The sequence below is a fragment of the Euleptes europaea genome, chromosome 7 (assembly GCF_029931775.1).
Source record: "Euleptes europaea isolate rEulEur1 chromosome 7, rEulEur1.hap1, whole genome shotgun sequence".
NCBI lineage: Eukaryota > Metazoa > Chordata > Lepidosauria > Squamata > Sphaerodactylidae > Euleptes > Euleptes europaea.
This window is the reverse complement of record NC_079318.1, coordinates 82,037,661-82,057,856: the sequence shown is the minus strand read 5'-3', so window position 1 is coordinate 82,057,856 and position 20,196 is coordinate 82,037,661. Positions and strand designations below refer to the sequence as shown.

General features: G+C 49.9%; 1 protein-coding gene across 1 annotated transcript; it reads right to left on the bottom strand.

Moving 5' to 3' along the window:
- Window positions 1-2,190: 2,190 nt before the first annotated feature.
- On the bottom strand, window positions 2,191-18,695 carry LOC130480813 (inositol-trisphosphate 3-kinase B-like). The gene is made up of 7 exons (XM_056853437.1): window positions 18,297-18,695; window positions 9,834-9,918; window positions 7,961-8,174; window positions 6,584-6,788; window positions 5,885-5,986; window positions 3,253-3,324; window positions 2,191-2,434 (listed from the first exon to the last, which is right to left on the bottom strand). Exons 1-7 carry the CDS (start codon window positions 18,693-18,695, stop codon window positions 2,192-2,194), a joined length of 1,320 nt encoding a protein of 439 aa, XP_056709415.1. The 3' UTR covers window position 2,191.
- Between the last annotated feature and the right edge of the window lie 1,501 nt (window positions 18,696-20,196).

The following is a 20,196-nucleotide window of genomic DNA, read 5'->3' as shown; positions in this document are numbered from 1 at the left end:
CCTTTGGCTGGGCAGCCCCCTCCAGGGAACAACCAGGAAGCTGGGGACAGAGGCCGAGGGATGGAACTAATTTGTCCTTGGCCCTCTTTTGGATCCCATGAGCTTTCAGTGCGGCGTTTCTCAAATTCTTTCCCACATCCGTAAGAGCTAGATTCTTGCAAGCTCATCCACCGGAGCCTCTGGTTCTCCCTCAGCTGCCCCGTTCACTACCGTCTGGCACGAGGGACCCCAAGCTGAACATCGGAATGGGAGAGGAGGCTGCAAGGTAGCCAGAGCAGAATTTTGCCAGCATGGTGTAGTGGTTAAGAGTGGTGGAGTCTGATCTGGAGAACTGGGCTCAATTCCCCACTCCTCCACATGAGCGGCGAAGGCTAATGATCTGGTGAACTGGGTTGGTTCCCCCCCTCCACATAAAGCCAGCTGGGTAACCTTGGGCAAGTCACACACTCTCAGCCCCACCTACCTCACAGGGTGTCTATTGTGGGGAAGGGAAGGTGATTGTAAGCTAGTTTGATTCTTAAGTGGTAGAGAAAGTCAGCATATAAAAACCAACTCTTCTGCTGCTGCTGTAAGGTTTTTTTTGGGGGGGGGGGAACTGGGTGCGTCAAGGTTGAGAATAAATGAAGCAATCCACTTTTGGAACAGTTTTTTATTTAGGAGCGTGAAATGTTTTTAGGAGACGGGAACCTCCCCTTGCCTGACACTATACCTCCACGCTATGCTGGCCTCCGCTGTATCCCAGGCAGGCACCAAAAACAGCCTTATGCCAGTGGGTGTGTATGTCTCTGTGAAGGCCCCCATTCCCCCAGAACTGATGATACCATCCCAGCCAGCAATTCCAGGAGATGTGGAGAAACAATTCTACATTGAGAAGCCAGCGTGGTATAGTGGTTAAGAGCGGTGGTTTGGAGCGGTGGACTCTAATCTGGAGAACCGGGTTTGATTCCCTGCTCCTCCACATGAGAAGTGGAGGCTAATCTGGTGAACCGGGTTGGTCCCCCACTCCTCCACATGAGCTCCCGGAGGCTAATCTGATGAACTGGATTTGTTTTCTCACTCCTCCACATGAAGCCAGCTGGGTGACTTGGGGCTAGCTACAGTTCTCTCAGAACTCTCTCAGCCCCACCTACCTCACAGGGTATCTGTTGTGGGGAGGGGAAGGGAAGGTGATTGTAAGCTGGTTTGAGTCTCCCTTAAGTGGTAGAGAAAGTTGGCATATAAAAACCAACCCTTTTTTTTTTCCTTCTACTGTTTCTTCACATGACAATTACTCAACGCACGTATAAAGAAAAATGTGCACTGTAACTTGTGATCAGGGCTGAAGTCGCTACTGGGTGTGGTTTGGCTTTTCTGGTTTTGTTTTAGGCTTTCCTTAAAGCCTGACTTGAAATGGCTGTCTTCCAGGAAGGGGGTGGATTGAAATAACTGGCCAGGGCTAGAAGCTCGCAGGTGCGCCGGGTCTGGTCACTGCCTCTTGCCTACTCCTGGCTTTTTTCTCCATAGCCCCCCACTGGCCAGTGACGTGTGTGTGGGTAGGCACACACATACACACACCCTCGAGGCAAGGTATACTGGAAAGAGGCAGCTTTAGGGGAGGAGAGGCTGTGGTCCAGCAGCAGCATCTGCTTGCTAGGCTCAAAGACAAGTTCAATTCTGGACGTCTCTAGTTTACCTACTACATTAACCATTTTTAAAAAATGTTAACGATCTCCTCCACCTGAGACCCTGGAGAGCTACTGGCAGTCAGCCAGTACTGACCTGGATAGACCAGTGTTCTGATTCAGTGAAAGGTGGCTTCCGCATGTTCAGGGGCTGATGTGAGGGTTGCGGAAATGCATTTTAAGGTGCTCTACCTGGCATTTTTCACGCATGGCAGCAGTCCCATAGACATGTAGCCTGACCAACACGCTCTGTGCACTTTGTCCTGGGGCCAAAAGGCTGTATCTCACCACCCTGCCTTTTCCATACTTGGTACATGAAGAAAGTCCTGGGCAGGGATCAAATATATAGATGTCCCTTTTGAAAATTCCCAAAAATATGACTCCGCTGGGGCCCTGTGCTAAGGAAGCCGTGGCTTTCCTTGGGGACAGCTCTTCTCGCCAAGTGCTGGCCTCCTTCCAGACTCACCGGCTGGCCCTTTTCTACCTCCTCTGTTTTTGGGATTGATGGCTGGCAAGCAGCCGTGCCAGGCTCAAGAGTGGGCAGAGGCGGCCTCTTCTTGGTGCTTCTGGGCCCTGTCCAAGGTGGCCTGCATGGTGTCGATCAGGTGCTGCAAGCCGAGCAGGTAGCCGTCCTCGTGGTTTCCCTGGGTCCAGGTCACGTTGTGGCTCAGGTGGATGTTTGCGGGGGTGGGGCGTGTCTTGCCAAAGTCAATCATCCAAACGCTGGCCTGGCCCTTCCGGTCATGGAGGAAAAGCAGGGAGCTGCCGATCACCTGGTTGAGAAAAGAAGGGGTCATTTGGCAACCGGAAGGTGGGCCACCAGCTTAGCGAGTGCTGGCTGATCCGTCTTTCGGTCCAGGTGAGACACCCAGGTCTTTATTCATGCCAGGATTCGAAATATTGTGATTTTAAAAAAAATTCTAATGTTTTGCAAACTCAATTTCAAGCGATTCTTAGGAGAAACTAAATCTTCAGTATTTCTCTAAAGCTTATGGGCAATAATGTTAAAATTGGGAATGTTGTAAACTCAAATTGCAGTATAAAATATTTGCCAACCAAACTTAAGCCAATTAGTCTGCGGATTTTTCCTCTGAATCTTATGGTAGAGAAATGCGGGGCATAAAAACCAACTCTTCTTCTTCTTCCCCCACCCCCAGCTCGGCTATTTTAAATGATGAGGCTCATCTTAACTTCTGTCACCAGCACCTGGGGCTCCTTCTCACTACCCGCTGGTGGGGTGGCCTTCAAGCGTTGTAAGAAATACCTTCCTAGTCCAGCGGATAGGGCCTCTAAGTCAATATTCTGTCCCTAATAAGGAGCAGCAGAAGGGCCTTCTAATAAGGAGCAGCTGCATTCATAAGGAGAAGAGTACAAAGGAAAGGGAACTGGAAATTGGAGCCATGCAGCCTCTGAACATGGAGGTTCTATCCTTGGCTGGTGAGAGTAAGGTAAACAGCTATTTCAGTGGGATCATTTTTTGTCTACGGATGCTGTATTTAATAGGCATGAATGCCATAAACGGCTCTTGAGGCTCAGTACACGTATAACTCCTCCCCCCCCCGAAAAGTGGAAAGGACTCCCCAGAACTCACCTCGTGGGTCTTGAAAAAGATGGAATCCTTCAGGGCCTGGCGCAGACTCTCCAGGCGAGCGAGGTACGTGCCCTGCAAAGTGAAAAGGAAGGCTGAGCCACTTTGCAGGTATCCCCCATGCCTCTGTTCACTTGTTAGAACAGACAAGTCATGAAAATTCAGGCTAGTCCTGCCTAGGAAAGAGAAAAGAAGCCTATCTGGGTGTGGGGTGGGAACAGCCGTCAAGTTCCAAACTTACTGCTTAGCTCAACCAAAAAAAAGTTTTGTGCTTCCTTAAAGGTTTAACAGGTCTATTGTGGCATCAGTTTTAATGTGCTGGAATTCTCTTCAACAGACTAATAAAACCTGTTGTTAGGTGGCATATAATATGCAAACAGAGAAGAACGGTAGTTGCCAGGCACTGAGTTAAAAGTAGTCCAGCAAAGCTCAAATGTATACAAGATAAGCCCAGTGATTCTTCACAGCAGCAGTCCTAGGCAATAACACCTTCTTGCTGGACTTAATACTGCCTTTAGGGAAGGGTCATTAGGCATATCTTGTTTACATTAGAGCTTGGTATGGAAATGTCACAGATAGGACTTCTTGCACACACATGAACCCATGAAGCTGCCTTACACTGAATCAGACCCTTGGTCCATCAAAGCCAGTATTGTCTACTCAGACCGGCAGCGGCTCTCCAGGGTCTCAGGCAGAGGTCTTTCACATCACCTACTTGCCTGGTCCCTTTAACTGGAGATGATGGGGACTGAACCTGGGACTTTCTGCATGCCAAGCAGATGCTCTACCACTGAGCCACTGCCCCTCCCTTAAATGTTTGGGGACCCCTGGTCTACTCAGACTGGAAGCAGCTCTCTAGGGTCCCAGGGAGAGGTCTTTGCACTTCACCTGTCAGACCCTTAAACTGGAGATGGTAGGGATCGAACCTGGGATCTTCTGCGTGCAAAGTAGAGGCTCTTCCACTGAGCCACAACCCCTTCCCATTTGCAATTCAGTGCATGTCCCCCCCCTCACACACACACACACACACACACACACACTATTTACTGTTCCAGAGAGCCAGTGTGGTGTGGTGGTTTGGAGCGGTAGACTCTGATCTGGAAAACCGGGTTTGATTCCCCACTCCTCTATATGAGCGGCGGAGGCTACTCTGGTGAACTAGATTTGTGTCCCCACTGAAGCCAGCTGGGTGACCTTGGGCTAGTCATAGCTCTCTTAGAGCTATCTCAGCCCTACCTACCTCACAGGGTGTCTGTTGTGGGGAGGGGAAGGGAAGGTGATTGTAAGCCAGCTTGATTCTTCCTTGAGTGGTAGAGAAAGTTGGCATATAAAAACCAACTCTTCTTCTATTTCTATGTGCATATGTATCTGAGGACGCATTTCATGTATCTGCTGAAGCAGATTCCAGCACACACAAGCTGATGCCAGAGTAAGTACCCCAAGACTCCTTTTTTGGGGTTTTCATTGCAACAGTCCTCCTCTGCAACTGGAGTAACAGCCAGAACAAAATAACGCAAACGAATCTGTAAAAGCTAGCCCCAGCAACTCCAGTAAAAAAAAAAAGGATCTCAGCAGATGCTGGGGAAGGCCCCTCTCTGGCTGAGACATTGGAGAGATGCTACCTGTCTGGGTAGGCAATACTGAATTAAACAGTCCATTCAGTAAAAGGCTACTTGCTAAGTTTAGATAAAACCTGAAGTGAACCTGTCCTGTCTTTCCCACTGAGAAGAAACACAGTGTTCGGAGAGGCAGTTCAATAAAAAGTTGCAATTAGAAATGGGAAAAAGAATTTCTGTCTTTACCAATCAATCTATGACTGTTTCCAAATGAATGTTTGGCTCTGCCCAGGCTTCTTTGTGTCCTGCTGTTTTGGGAGCAGCTAAAGAACTTTTGTTTCTCCTGTTTTTGTGTCCACCCCCCTTGCTGTGATAGTTCCAAAGCCTGCTTTGGTACTGTTGTTTTGAAAAGATCACAGCATACATTTTTGTAGGTTCCATCCCCATCCTCTTCCACAACAATGAGGTTTTTTAAAGCTTTTTTAAAAATTGGGAATGGCTAGATCACTATAGGATTCTAAAGCAGATTTATTGTCATGATCTACTAATTTCCAACTGTTCTACTAATTTCCAGCTTTCTAGCCCTTTCTATTATAACACTGCAATAAAAATTACTATAGATTTTTTTAATGAAAGGCGTTAACCAGTATATTTTTGCTATAGCATTACAGCAATCTATTGCTATCTAGCAAATCCTGCATTTTTTTAAAGCTCATGTGTGTGTGTGGGGTGGGGGTTGAATATACGGCCAACCTTCTTATAAGAACGTCCCCCTGCATGAGATGACCACTTTAATGTAATCTCTTCTGATAGGGAAAATATACACAGGGTCGGAGCTTTTTTAAAAAAAATATTGTAATTTGATGCTTTTGCAGGGGCGAAGCAGAATTTGGAAAGTTCACACTTGACTGTCTTTAAGCAACCAGACACCATTGAAAACATTTCCAACATGTTCCTCAACATAAGATTTCCAAATTAAAAAATGACAACTTTGCCAAATGTTGACAGCTTGGCAGGGACCTACACCCCAGCCCCAGTCACTGAGATTTAGCCCCCTCTTTTTCTCCCCAAGATCTCACCAGCACATCCAGGCGGCTCCTGGTGAAGATCAAAAAGGTCTCCACAATCTGCTCCTTTGTCCGAGTCTGCTTGAAATCCCTCTGCACGGCTCCCCCTTCAATCTGCAGAGACAGTGTTTGGGGAGTCAGGCCTTCAAGGGAACAATCCTAAACTGGTCTGTTCGGACATAAAATCCCACTGAATTCAATAGGGCTTAACATAAGAACATAAGAAAGGCCATGCTGGATCAGACCAAGGTTCATCAAATCCAGCAGTCTGTTCACACAGTAGTCAACCAGGTGCCTCTAGGAAGCCCACAAATAAGACGACTGCAGCAGCACCGTCCTGCCTGTGTTCCACAGCACCTCTCTGATCCTGGAGAGAATAGGTATGTGTCATGACTAGTATCCATTTTGACTAGTAGCCATGGATAGCCCTCTCCTCCATGAACATGTCCACTCCCCTCTTAAAGCCTTCCAAGTTGGCCGCCATCACCCCATCCTGGGGCAGAGTTTCACAATTTAACTGAACACAATTTAACTCCAGAGCAAGTGTATATGAGATTGCAGCCAGAGACCTGAGGGCAGATGGTCACCCTGAAATGGGCATGGCCTAGTTCTTATGTCATCGTCCCCCCAGCTTCATACTTCCTTGCAGTGCCCCCTTCCAGGCTCAGGCAAGGAAGAGCGTTTCTCCCCCGTTCCTCCTCCTCCACTCACCGTAGCACCCTCGATACGGAATCCAAGAGAAGCACTGGAACTAATACTTTCGCGCCATTGCATGTACCGTGGCTTGGTGACGGCAGCCTGGCTGTGCTCTTGGGCTGTAGGGGCAAGCGGGTCGACCTTCACCATCTTCTGGTACAGGTCCTGCCGTGCCACCGGGCTTTGCCCAGCTTTGCTCACCTCCTCCTCCAGGTAGGTCCTGGATGCAAGCAGAGAGGTACAAGAGAGTGAGCAGCCACTTGTGAAGCGAAGGGAAGCTGCTGGCCGCTGGCCATCTCAGCGCTTCACCTGCTCTCCAGTGTCTCCCAGGAGGTAACCACCGCGTCCCCTGCTGCTTAAGAACATCAGAACCCAAAACAGCCCTGCTGGACCAAACCAGTGCTCCACCTAGTCCAGCATCCTGTCATACACTGTGGCCAACCAGTTGCCCTGCAGGTCCAACAGGGCACAGGAGCCCACAGATGCTGCCTGCTAGCACGGGCATTCAAAGGTTTGCTGCCTCCGGAGGTGGAGATTCCCTTCAATCACTGTGGCTAGTAGCCATTGATAAACCTACCCTCTACCAATCCAGGGCTGCCATAACCAAAGTGACCCATTTCCATTCTTTGGATGGTTAGAGAGGAGGAGGTGGGAAGCAGCCCGCCCCTCCACTGTGTCTGGACCCAGAACCATTTATGAAGACTCGGTGGATCCAACGTGGTTAGAGTCCTGGACTAAGATCTGGGAAACCCAGGCCCAAATCCCCATTCTGCCATGGAAGCTTGCTAGGGAAACTTGGTCCAGTCATGGAGAACCAGCGTGGTGTAGTGGTTAAGAGCGGTGGTTCGGAGCGGTGGAGTCTGATCTGGAGAACCGGGTTTGATTCCCCACTCCTCCACATGAGCGGCGGAGGCTAATCTGGCGAACTGGATTTGTTTCCTTGCTCCTACATACTAAGCCAGCTGGATGACCTTGGGCTAATCACAGCTCTCTCAGCCCCATATACCACACAGGGTGTCTGTTGTGGGAAGGGAAGGTGATTGTAAGCTGGTTTGAGTCTTCCTTAAGTGGTGGAGAAAGTCGGCATATAAAGAACAACTCTTCTTCATTCATTCTCAGTCTAACCTACTTCATAGGATTGTTGGGGGGAGGATAAAATAGAACGATGCTATAAACTGCTTTGGGTCCCCCATTGAGGCAAAAATCCGGGTATAAATATTTTAAGCAATGTGCTTTGATTCTGCTTTTAGCAGCAGTGGCTCCCAGATGACTGAGTGGGGAAAGCCAACTTCTGTTGTGCCCTTAGCACAAAGGTCCGGCGGTGTCCTAAGGTTGAGGTTCCCTCCCACCCACAGCTCTCTGGGCCAGGAGGGGCACCCTAGCAACCATCACCTGGTCCCCATTTTGCAGTCCATGATGCTGGGCATGTCAAGGCCCCACAGGAGGTCGTCCATCTGGATGTAGCACTCCCCGTTGGTCTCCACCACTCCATGGTATGTGGGCACAAAGGGATGCAGGACGTCGTCCATCAGCTCCACCAGGCAGGCGTTTTCCACGGGACTGAACTTCTTCAGGATCTGACCTTTTTCACTGGCCTTGAAGTTTCCTGCAGGAGGGAGGGAAGGAAAAGATAAATGGACAACTGGAGGTCGGTAGCCCCAGGGGAGGTAAACATCTGCCCTCTGCCAGTGCTTAATTCCCAAGAAGAGAGACACTGTAGCTCAGGCGATCCCCTTTAGTCACTATGGCTAGTAGAGCCAGTGTGGTGTAGTGGTTAAGAGCGGTGGTTTGGAGCGGTGGAGTCTGATCTGGAGAACCGGATTCGATTCCCCACTCCTCCACATGAGCGGCGGAGGCTAATCTGGTGAACTGTATTTGTCTCCCCACTCCTAAGCTAGTTGGGTGACCTTGGGCCAGTCACAGATCTCTCAGCCCCACCTACCTCACAGGGTGTCTGTTGTGGGGAGGGGAAGGTAAGGTGATTGTAAGCCAGTTTGAGTCTCCCTTAAGTGGTAGAGAAAGTCGGCATATAAAAACCAACTCTTCTTCTAGCCACTGATGGGCCTCTCCTCCAACAGGGGCTGGAGCTCAGGCTCACCTGGAAACCCTGGCTAGTCACTCTCAGCTAAGCAGGGATGGGCAGTGGAAAGACCAGGGGCCTGGGGACCAAGCCCTGTGAGGAAAGGTGGAGGGAGCTGAGAATGTTCAGTCTGAAGAGGAGGTTGAGGGGGGACGTGATTGCTCTCTTTAAGTATTTGAACTGCTGTCACTTAGAGGAGGGCAGGGAGCTGTTCCTGTTGGCAGCAGAGGATAGGACTCGCAATAATGGGCATAAATTATGGGTGGAAAGGTACCGGTTGGACATTAAGGGAAAAAAATTGTACAGTGAAAGTAGTTCAGCAGTGGAATCGGCTGCCTAGGGAGGTGGGGAGCTCCCCCTCTCTGGCAGTCTTCAAGCAGCGGCCGGATGAACACTTTTCAGGGATGGTCTAGGCCAGCGGTTCCCAAGTGGTGCGCTGCAAAACATCTCCTAGTGCTCCGTGAACAGACTGGAAAGAAAAATACTACTGTCGTTCAGTTTAGTATATAGGTGCTAGGTGAAAATTAGTGCTCCGTGACAAATTTCTCTCCTAAAAAGTGCTCCATGACTCAAAAAGTTTGGGAACCGCTGGTCTAGCCTGATCCTGCATTGAGCAGGTGGTTGGACTAGATGGCCTGTATGGCCCCTTCCAGCTCTATGATTCTAAGAGAAATACGGTTTGCGCATGGGCAGAAGCAAGCTCTTCTTTAAGGAAAGGACTATGGCTCAGCGGTGTCCAGCCTCTGCTTTGCATGTAGAAGGTTCCAGGTTGAATTCCCGGTATCTCCATTTAAAAGGATCTGATAGTAGGAGATGTGAAAAAAATTTGACCTGAGACCGTGGAAAACCGCGGCCAGTCTGAGTAGACAGTGCTGACCTGGACAGACCAAGATCAACTCAAATTCATTAATACGTTCAACTGACCAATCACATGCCAACACATCAAAATGTCCAGACTCAAGTTTTGCACCGCAGAAAACAGACCAAGGTCTGACTCAGCATCAGGCAGCTTCCCGTGGTCACAAGTCATTACTTCACATGAGCCAGAACGGAAAACCTGGCATGGAATGCCAGCACCAAGTCCTGGTGGTGAAGATAAGGCCCACCCAGCTGTTGTACCCAGCGGTACCCAGCTCCTGCTCATTCCCAAGCTGCGGCCTCTCTCATGCCACCCCTCACGCGTACCTTCGTGGCCAGCCAACTGTACCCAGGAGCTGCGTCTCCGCAAGGACCAGTGCACCATTGTGAAAAACGTCTTCCAGGACTTGGTCTAGAAAGAGAACCAAAACAGAAGTCACAAGACAGGAGGGAACCCTTCCCGGGCACAACCCCTCCACCCAGTGCAGAATTCAGGACCCTGAATGACCCTAACGCATTCAGAGATCTGCAATTCAGGTTGCAGAATCCGGTTTTTCTTGATGTATTTATTCTATGCCGCCCTTTCCAGACCAAGCCCAGCTCAGGGCGGCTCACAGCAGATTCCAGTAACAATTAAAAGTCACATCAAATTACAATCAAAAACCCTCAGTATCGCTTAAAATCCCAAAGCGCCTTTAAACCATAATAGCAGGGAGACCAATTCAAGAGGGGAAAGAATAAGGGAAGGGAGGAACAATAAGGGACCCTCAAGGAGGGAAGGGGTGAGGAATAGAAGCAGGTAAAAGGGAGGGGAGGGAGGCCAGCTGGGATGGAAACCATTGCAGTCCTCAACAGTAATGTAGGCAGGGTTTTGCACACAGCTGATAAAATGCTTTGTCACAAGTAAAAATGTCTGTGTTCCTGTGCTCCGTCTCTGCTCCCGCTCCTTCCCGCTGACTCCCTACCCCAAGAGTAGCAGGGATCTGGGCTTTCAACCCAACAACTGAGCAGACTGTGTAACCCGTTAGCTAGGAGCAGGATTTCCTGCATAGAGCCTGTATGCCACAGCCCACAGGGAAGCTTCGTAAATAAGGGGCACCTTGACGGACACTTTACCGCCATGCAACAGAGGGAAATCTTGGCCTGGCATCTCTGCAAGAAGAGGCTCCTTACAAGCTCGGAGCTGGGTGCACAAACACACAGACTGCAGGAGGAACTTGTGCATGCGCAAACACAGACACACACACAGGAGTCAGGACTGAGGAGGAGGGGCAGGGGTGGGTTGTGTACGTCTGGAAGAGCAACTAGACCCAACGGCTCTCCCTGGGGCCCACGAAGCAGTGACTTTGAGAGAGAAAGGGCCGCCCAGCTGTCTGACGCAGCTCTCCTCCCCCTTCCTCACTTCAGGTCATTCAAAGTATCTGTAACCACAGCCAAGGGAGATGCACAGCTAAGGAAGCTGAATAAGGAGATGTCGAAAGAGGAAGGAAAGGCCTTGCCAAGAAGGCGGCGGGGAGTGGGGGGAGCAACGCGCTTAGCAACGGAGGGAAATCTTGGCCTGGCATCTCTGCAAGAGGAGGCTCCTGGCGAGCTCGGAGCTGGGTGCACAAGCACGCAGGCTGCAAGAGGAACTGTGAGCGCGCACACACCCCCAGAAGCAAGGCTGCAGGAGCTGGCTAGAGCTCTCCCTGCTGCACAAGCTACCACTGCAGAAGCACCACTAGTCTGTGCAGAGCGGGCCAGATGGGCCTGCTGCAGGCATTCACATCCTGCCACCATGCACCCACAGCCTGCGCTAGCACAGCATTGCATGCATGCACGCACACATCCTGGAAGCGAAGTGAAACACAGGTTCGTTTGCCACTTTTGCATTCCCAGGGCACCACGGTGAAATCTGATGTGGCTGTTTTGAGAATGAAGAAGAGTTGGTTTTTAGATGCCGACTTTCTCCACCACTTAAGGGAGACTCAAGCCGGCTTACAATCGCCTTCCCTTACCCCTCCCCACAACAGACACCCTGTGAGGTAGGTGGGGCTGAGAGAGCTCTAAGAGAACTGTGACTAGCCCAAGGTCACCCAGCCGGCTTCATGTGGAGGAGCGGGGAATCAAACCCGGTTCTCCAGATGAGTCCGCAGCTCTTAACCACTACAACCACGCTGGTCCGACAATCCCCATATAGCCTCCCCCTTCTTCCCAGCCCATCCTCCCTTCCCCTCCCCAACCAGCACAATGGCCTGGAGAAGCCAAGCCCTATCAAGGGTGGCCGGCGGTGACAGATCCAGGCCGAATTGGGTATGAACACATGAAGCTGCCTTCTACTGAATCAGACCCTTGGTCCATCAAAGTCAGTATTGGTCTACTCAGACCAGCAGTGGCTGTCTAGGGTCTCAGGCAGGGGTCTTTCACATCATCTCCTTGCCTGGTCCCTTTAGCTGGAGATGCCGGGGATTGAACCTGGGACCTTCTGCATGCAAAGCCGAGGCTCTACCACTGAGCCACAGCCCCTCCCCAAATTGGCAACCTTTGACCTTGAGAGGAACACAGGTTTCAAAGCTGCTGACCAGAGCCTCACTCTTCTATTTTGTCTTATATGAGTTTTGCTCAGTTGAAAGCCAAAGATGAGCTGATTATCATGGAAGCCAGAAATCCAAGGTAAAGTCCTGGAGTGAAGACTGAGGGGAAGGAGATCTGAACAGGGAGAAAACTGGGGATTCGGATGAAAAGGGGGGATTTGAGCATTTTGTCTTCCCTTCTGTACATATCAAGAGTTCTTTGGGAATAAATCATTTTTTAAATGACAGGACAAGTTATTAAAATTGTGAGCCAGTGCAGCGGTTAGAGTGCCAGACTAGGATCTGGGAAACCCAGTTTTGAATCCCCACTCTGCTTGCTGGGTGACCTTGGGCCAGTCGCACACTCTCAGCCTAACTTACCTCGCTGGGTTGTTGTGAAATTAAAATTGAGATGGGCACAATGTTGTAATGCCACTTTGGGTCCCCGCTGGGAAGAAAGGTATAAATGAAGTAAATAATAAACAAATAGATAAATATTAAATGGTTCTCTTTCCTTTTGATATTAGCAGATACAGTAGAGAAAACAGAGTTGTTTTTGTTCTCTTTTGTAGTGAGCCCTCCTCTGGCTGTGGTACAGTCTGCATACACCTGGGAGAGCTATACATGATACCAGGCCCTTGCAGAAAAATCTGCCGTGGCAGCTGCCCAAAACTTCATTCTTCTCTCAAAAAGGTAAAGGTAGTCCCCTGTGCAAGCACCAGGTCACTCCTGACCCATGGGGTGATGTCACATCCCAACATTTACTAGGCAGACCATGTTTACGGGGTGGTTTGCCATTGCCTTCCCCCATCATCTACACTTTACCCCCAGCAAGCTGGGTCCTCATTTTACCGACCTCGGAAGGATGGAAGACTGAGTCAACCTTGAGCCGGCTACGTGAAACTGACTTCCGTCGGGATCGAACTCAGGTCGTGAGCAGAGCTTTTGACTGCAGGCCTGCTGCTTACCACTCTGCGCCACGGGGCTCTTCTCTCAAACACCTTTGCAAATAGCTGTGGGCCAGGCTGACAATTCACCCTTGGGGGGCAGGAAAGCAGCCTTTTTGTCTCTCTCGCAGCTAGGAATGAGGCAAGAGCATCAACAGAACCACCACCCCCAAGCTGTCCTGAAACCTTACGTGGCTACCTGTTGTTACCCCCAATCCTGCTTGGCTGGAAGAAGTTACCTCCTGTAAGCAGGAGGAGGAAGTGTTCATCAGCCGGCCAAACTAGCCTAGATCGATGCTGAGCTGCTGACTGAAGTTGGCCCAGACGGGCTGATGGAACAGACAGAAGGAGAATATCTAAGGAGGCGTGTAGCTCGGGCTAACCTCGGAGAAAAGCGGTTTGCCAGATGAACCCAAGCCCCCTGCAGGACCAAGGAGCAGTGTGGTGTAGTGGTTAAGAAGGGTGGTTTGGAGCGGTGGATTCTGATCTGGAGAACCGGGTTTGACTCCCCACTCCTCCATGTGAGCGGCGGAGGCTAATCTGGTGAACTGGATTTGTTTCCCCACTCCTAGACACAAAGCCAGCTGGGTGACCTTGGGCAAGTTACAGCTCTGTTAGAGCTCTCAGCCCCACCTACCTCAAAGGGTGTCTGTTGGGGGGAGAGGAAGGGAAGGAGATTGTAAACCAACTCTTCTTCTAAGGGTGAGCAGGGTGATGGAGAAGCCCTTGTTGAAGCAAGGGGAAAGCCCCAGAGGCTTTTCCTGGGAGGCTGTGCCAGCAGAAAAGTCAAACATCCACCTGTTTATCACAAAACATCACAATTCACTTGCAGGCAGCCTGACTGAGTTGGTACAGGTAGGTGTGAGGGGAGCCTGTGTCCTACAAGAAGGTCATCTTCCATAGGCTTTGCTCATCTGTCCAAAGCCTTCTGAAGGTGCCTTTCTAATGAGACCGGACTGTAATCTATTGCAGTGATTACTCTAGGTATTATCCTGCTTGAACTGCATTGATCTCTACCTTCGTAATTCCACTTAACAACATAAGTTCATCGAATTCTTTGCCTTAAGAAGTTTGTTGTTCACCTTGTGTGTGTGTTTTTTTTTTTAAATTCTGTACCACAGCATTGTCCGTCGGATGTCTTCTGCTGTAGGAGTGCATGGCTTTTGTTCTGTAACCTGCCCGGAGTTTCAGTGAGAAAGTAAATACTGGTAAATTTAAAAAGAAATCAACGTAATATGCGGTGGTGGCAAAGCTCTCCCGTCTAATAAACAGAAGATCTATGGGAGAATTTCAGAAAAAATGGAAGCTTTATTTTGACTACGCTCAACTGAACTTTTGACTATTTGTGGGCTTCCTGGGGACACCTGGTTGGCCACTGTGTGAGCAGACTGCTGGACTTGATGGGCCTTGGTCTGATCCAGCAGAGCTTTTCTTATGTTCTTATCAGGAATGCCCGCGCCGGGCTTAGGAGGCAAACTGGCAGCGTTCCCTCCTAAAGAGGTTTCGGCTCTGTCCAGCGCCAAAAACCTGTGCAACCCTCATAGGGTTGCACGAGAGATACAAAAGCTGGCGTATCTTTGCAAAAATAAAAAGGGGTGTTCCCGAGCTGAAAGTGCTTGGGAGGACGACTAACTTCGGCCCCGCCCTGTGGCCGGCGCCGTTACACCCCGCGAACGCCTCCTGGGGCACCGGTTCACTTCCCAGGTCGCCGCCACGGCCTGTGCCGGCAGCCGGCGGTCGGGGAGCGGCACCTGGCCCTGCACACTGGCGCTGGGGCCACGAACGCCGGCGTGCGCCTTCTGGGCGCCGTCGGTGTGGGCCCCTGCGCCGTTGGTGGCCGTAGTCGGCCTCCTAAGGGCTTTGGGCCCAATTTTCAGGAATGGGCCCCATGACTGTTTAGAGTAGAATATACCGAACTGGAATACTAATTCTGACAGAGTAAGTAATATTATGCAGGGCTGAGCTTAGAGGCGAGTTAAAAGAAACTGGAATTAGCAATGCATAATTTGATTAGCTATGTATGTTAGGTTAAGTCTTTAATACAAATAAGCAATGATTTATTATACTGAATAGTAAAAAACAGAAAAGGACATTGGCTTTTAATAATATCAGCAGTCTTATTTTATGAGAGTAATCTATTGATAAGAGCCCCGTGGCGCAGAGTGGTCAGTTGCAGTACTGCAGTCCAAGCTCTGCTCACGACCTGAGTTCGATACTGACAGAAGTTGGTTTCAGGTAGGCGGCTCAAGGTTGACTCAGCCTTCCATCTTTCCGAGGTCGGTCAGCTTGCTGGGGGTAAAGGGAAGATGACTGGGGAAGGCACTGGCAAACCACCCTGCAAACAAAGTCTGCCTAGTAAACGTCGGGATGTGACGTCACCCCATGGGTCAGGAATGACCCGGTGCTTGCACAGGGGACCTTTACCTTTTTAATCTATTGATATGCGGTTAGTATGTTGCTAATATTCGACACCCTTTGGAAGGTTTAATACACTGTATTATGGATGTATGGACAGTATGTATGTTATATTCCTTTTTTTCTTTAATAAAAAATTATTTTTTTAAAAAAAGAAATCAACGTGAGACTGCTCCTGAAGGGCAAATGTCCTGATTTTGGGGCGAGGGGAGCAAAGTTCGGACGGACTGCAAACTGTTTAAAGGACAGGCTTAGAGAACTGAGCTCCTTGAAACCCAGACGTTCAAAGTCACAAGTTAAAGCTAGAAAACGTTCCAGCCAGGTAAGAAGGAAAAGACACATCTGCAAGGTGGGGTAGGGCAAGTGGGCAAGATGGAAATGTGACTAAGAACAGAAGCCTTGTGGTGGAAGAGCTGAGGCTTGCCACGGACAAAAGTTCAGTGACGCCCTATTGAGGCTTGGCTATTTTTAAAAAAGGCGTGCAAAGCACAGGAAGCTTTTCTGCAGGCCCCGTCTAGGAAGCGGCCTTCTTTCCATTCAGACCACTGGCCCTCCAAGCAGTGTGGTCTCCTCTGCTGGTTGCAGCTCTTCATAGGTCTCAAGCAGAGAACACAACCTGAGATCTGCCTTAAGTGGAGATGCTGAGAACTGAGCCCGGGGCCTTCTGCGTACAAGACAAGTGCTCTGCCACTAAACCAAAAAACAGAGCTGACAGGCCTCTGCTGGAGCACTGAGAACCAAATAGTTTGGCCTTGGTATGGCAAACCCGATCTTGGTAGGGTTTTTTAATATAGAAAGACGTGCTAAGAACCCTCCAGATGAATAACCACGTACTGAAAGAAGAGTCTAATTTTTGCCAGTGTTTCTGGGACCTAACGCCTGTCCTTTCATGAAGTAAATTGTGCCTTTCCACATGTGCAGAGAAGCTCTCTTCTGCTATTGAGCAGCAACACCCATCCCATCCCATTGGGTTTTGCCGGCAAGGAGTGCCAGCTACCATCCTCCAGAAGGGTAAATTACATACTATTTGTTTATTATACGTATTATCACGCTCTTACTGCATTGTTTTCTAATTCATAATACAATTTTCTGAATTGGCTGCCACGTCGCGTCTAACACTTCTTTGTGTTTTTAACTTCCGTAATCCTAATCCTATTGCATTACTTATTTGATTGCATTGACTTACGCTGCGTAATCTGCCTTGAGTCGCAGTGACAAAAGGAGGCTATAAATAAAGAAAAAAATCTGAAAGGGGCTCTTTGGCAAAGGCATTGAAGAGCAGCGGTGTAAAGTATCTTGAAGGGGGGGGTGTTCTCAACGCCCGAGGCAATAATCGAGAGACAGCGGGGCTGAGGGCAGGCTCTAAGTAGCATGCCGGGGGTGGTGGTGGCAGGGAATACTTGCTGGATGAGCCATGGGACGAATTGCAGAAGGAAGAGGTGGAATTGATAGGGTTGCCAGCTCCAGGTTGGAAAATACCTGGAGATTTTGGGGGCGGAGCCTGAAGAGGGCAGGGTTTGGGGAGGGACTTCAATGCCGTAGAGTCTAATTGCCAACGCGGCCATCTCCTCCAGGGGAACTGATCTCTATCAACTGGAGATCAGTTGTAATAGCAGGAGATCTCCAGCTACCACCTGGAGGATGGCAACCCTAGGAATTGAGTACCTCTGAGGTCTAGTGAAATGGTTGAGAGGGCTTGGGGCAGAGTTAAGGCACCCACATGACAACCTCGGCCTCCCTGAATATACCTCTGCTGGCCTTAATTTTAGCAACTGCTCGCGAGAGCTAAGCCTCCCAACCTGTTTTCGGCGCAAGCACATGGGCCCCTGAACATGCGATGTACTCGCAGAGTGCCTCTGAACACATGCAAAGGGCTGCTTTGTTACCATTAAGGTGACACAGACCACCTCTGCACAGATACAACAATGGAGACCCAGCGCCACTTCTTTTGGAGACACGCCCCATTAAAGCTCCTTCGAGAGGCCCAACGCCACACCCTGCTATGCAACACACATTACAGGCATTTTTGCCACATCACACATAGCCTACGTAAAATGCGAGCAGCGTGCAATGCAGCATGGACACCTGCAGTTTTCCTGAACAAGCTCCTGTGCAACAAAACTCTCTCTCTCTATCTCACACACACACACACACAAGGTCGAATGCATACAAACAGGCAAACCTGCGCAATATTTTGCACAAATCCAGATCAGGTCCTGGCAGATAGCTTTGATGGATGGGTTATGGTCCTCTTGGGGCTGCCAACTTGGACGGCTTTAAGAGGGGAGTGGGTATGTTCATGGAGGAGAGGCATTCATGGCTACTAGTAAAATGGATACTAGTCATGATGCATCCCTATTCTCTCTAGTATCAGAGGAGCATGCCTATTATCTTATGTGCCGTGGAACACAGGCAGGGCAATGCTGCTGCAGTCGTCTTGCTTGTGGGCTTCCTAGAGGCACCTGGTTGGCCGCTGTGTGAATGGACTGCTGGACTTGATGGACCTCGGTCTGATCCAGCACAGCCTTTCTTATGTTCTCTTCAGGGCTGGCTGTCCCAGTTGGGGTAGGGAAGGGATCCCCCCACCGCCATGTTAAAGTAGCCAAGGGGGTTGCCTCCCCCTCCCCACATTACATAGCTTGATGCTCAAGTCACTTGGCCCTACTTACTTGGCAGGCCCTTTCTCCTTGCACCCCTCCCCAGAAAAGGCATTTAGGGGGGTGGAGGGGACTTGGGTTGCACCCGCTGCTCTGGATTTCTTTGAACCCATTCAGACCAGATTTTGTAATACGGACCACTTTGAGATTCTGCTCCCCATCCAGTGGTGTGTGTGGTGTGGGCTCTCCATCTCTTCCCCAACCCTTCCCTGGCCTCACCTTCCGTAGCACCCGTTTCTTGCTGGGACTCTTCTCTTCTAAGTCGCTGAAAACCTCATCAGACTCCTGCGAAGATCCAGCCAGAGAGGAGCAGGTAGAGGCGCTGGAGACAGAGCGGTCAGGAGGGCCTGGGGGCAGCACCGGCTTGGGGGGCTTTGAATCGGCAGTCTCGCAGGAAGATGGGGCCCAGGGCCCTTGCTGGCCATTGCTCTGGGGAACGCCAAAGTGAGATGCCGTCCCCCTCCCTTCAGCGGGCCCCCTTGCTGCCCTGCATGACGACGCTTCAGAGTTGGGAGGTTCCTGAGCTGCTCCCGAAACCTCCCAGCTCTCTGGTTCCGGAGGCTGAACTACAGGTGCCGGGGACGCGGGGACGCACTCCAGGCTGCCGTAAGCTTCCATGGTGAGCTTCGAGGGACCTCTCAGAGTCCCCTAGGCTCAGGCCGGCAAAGTCCAAGCGGGAACTGCCGAGCCCTCTGCGTCCCCCACCATCCAGGAGTGGCCTGCTCCATTCACTGCTATCTGCAAGGAAATGGGGGAGGGTTTGGGTTAATAGAATCATAGAGTTGGAAGGGACCACTCTGCACAATGCAGGAAATTCACAACGACCTCCCCCCCACACACTCACAGTGACCCCTACTCCATGCCCAGAAGATAGCCAAGGTGCCCTCCCTCTCATGATCTGTCTGAGGTCATAGAATCAGCATTGCTCGGGTTACTCCGAGCACAGTCAACTCTGCAGCTTCCCATTCACAAGAGACCTTCAGTCTCCAGGCTTTGTACACAAGATCTCCCGCTTTTGTTCCAGATCGGTTAACGGATAATAACCATAATTCACAGATCACTAATGCAGCTCAGATTTTTTCACCAAGATGAGCATTTACTGAAAACTGTCCTTTTAACCATCAGTCTTGTTGGGTGTACCTAAAAAAAGTGCCCCCCCCCTTTCAGCATGTAACCAAGGAAATAACCCACATTACATATGTTGAGTTGGCTCAATGTCCGTCATTCCATATTCCTTCTGCTCCTTCATGGAAACCTGGCTCCAATAATAATAAACGGAAGTGGTAAAGGGTGGGGGTGTCTTTCTCCACCTTTTCAGTGTTTGCTTGGGGTGGGGGAAGGGGCTGGACTGGGAATTTTAGTCCACTACAGCCATTGAACTAAAGAGTTCAAAGTCCCCCTTAAGTTTAAAGAAGGAGGGAGCGGAACGATTGGAGACTCTCTTCCTGCCTGCCTCCATTTCTAAAAAGAAAGGTGCCGGGATTCAAACAACCCCAGAGGTCCCATCTTTCCCACTCAGTTCAGGGCACTGGTGAGGAAAGAACTGCATTCTGTGCACCCCCAGAGGCACTCCCGGGCCTTCACACGCTCCAGGGGCATCCTGGCACTGAAGGACACGCTCCGGGGTGGAGTCGCGCCCTGGCTGACTTGGAGATCTGATTTTTCCTCTCGGCAAGCGACACTGGCCATTTAGGCACGGGAGGTTCTGCCTTGGATCTGCCGCTCTCTCTCTCTCTCTCTGTTTTATACAAAATTTTTATTATTTCCCCAAAATTATTAATCACAGGGTTTAACAAAGATATAAACAGTAAAAAGCAGTAACAGATAGATAGAGATATATTAACAAAGCTACCTACCTACCTACCAAAATCTGAACTTCCCCTACATCTCCCTACATCTTACAATAAATTGGTAATCTCTTTTGCATACATTTCTAATCCTAGTAATATTGTTAATGTTTATTAATCTCTTTATCATTATATTTTCCATAACAGAACAAAAAAGAAAAAAAGGATTTTTATAATTAATAATATCATATAAAGGAGAGATTTTTTTTAAAAGTAAAAAGCCTCGGTATGGGGGCTTCTTGCGAAGTTTTGAGCGTTCAAATGGGGGAAAC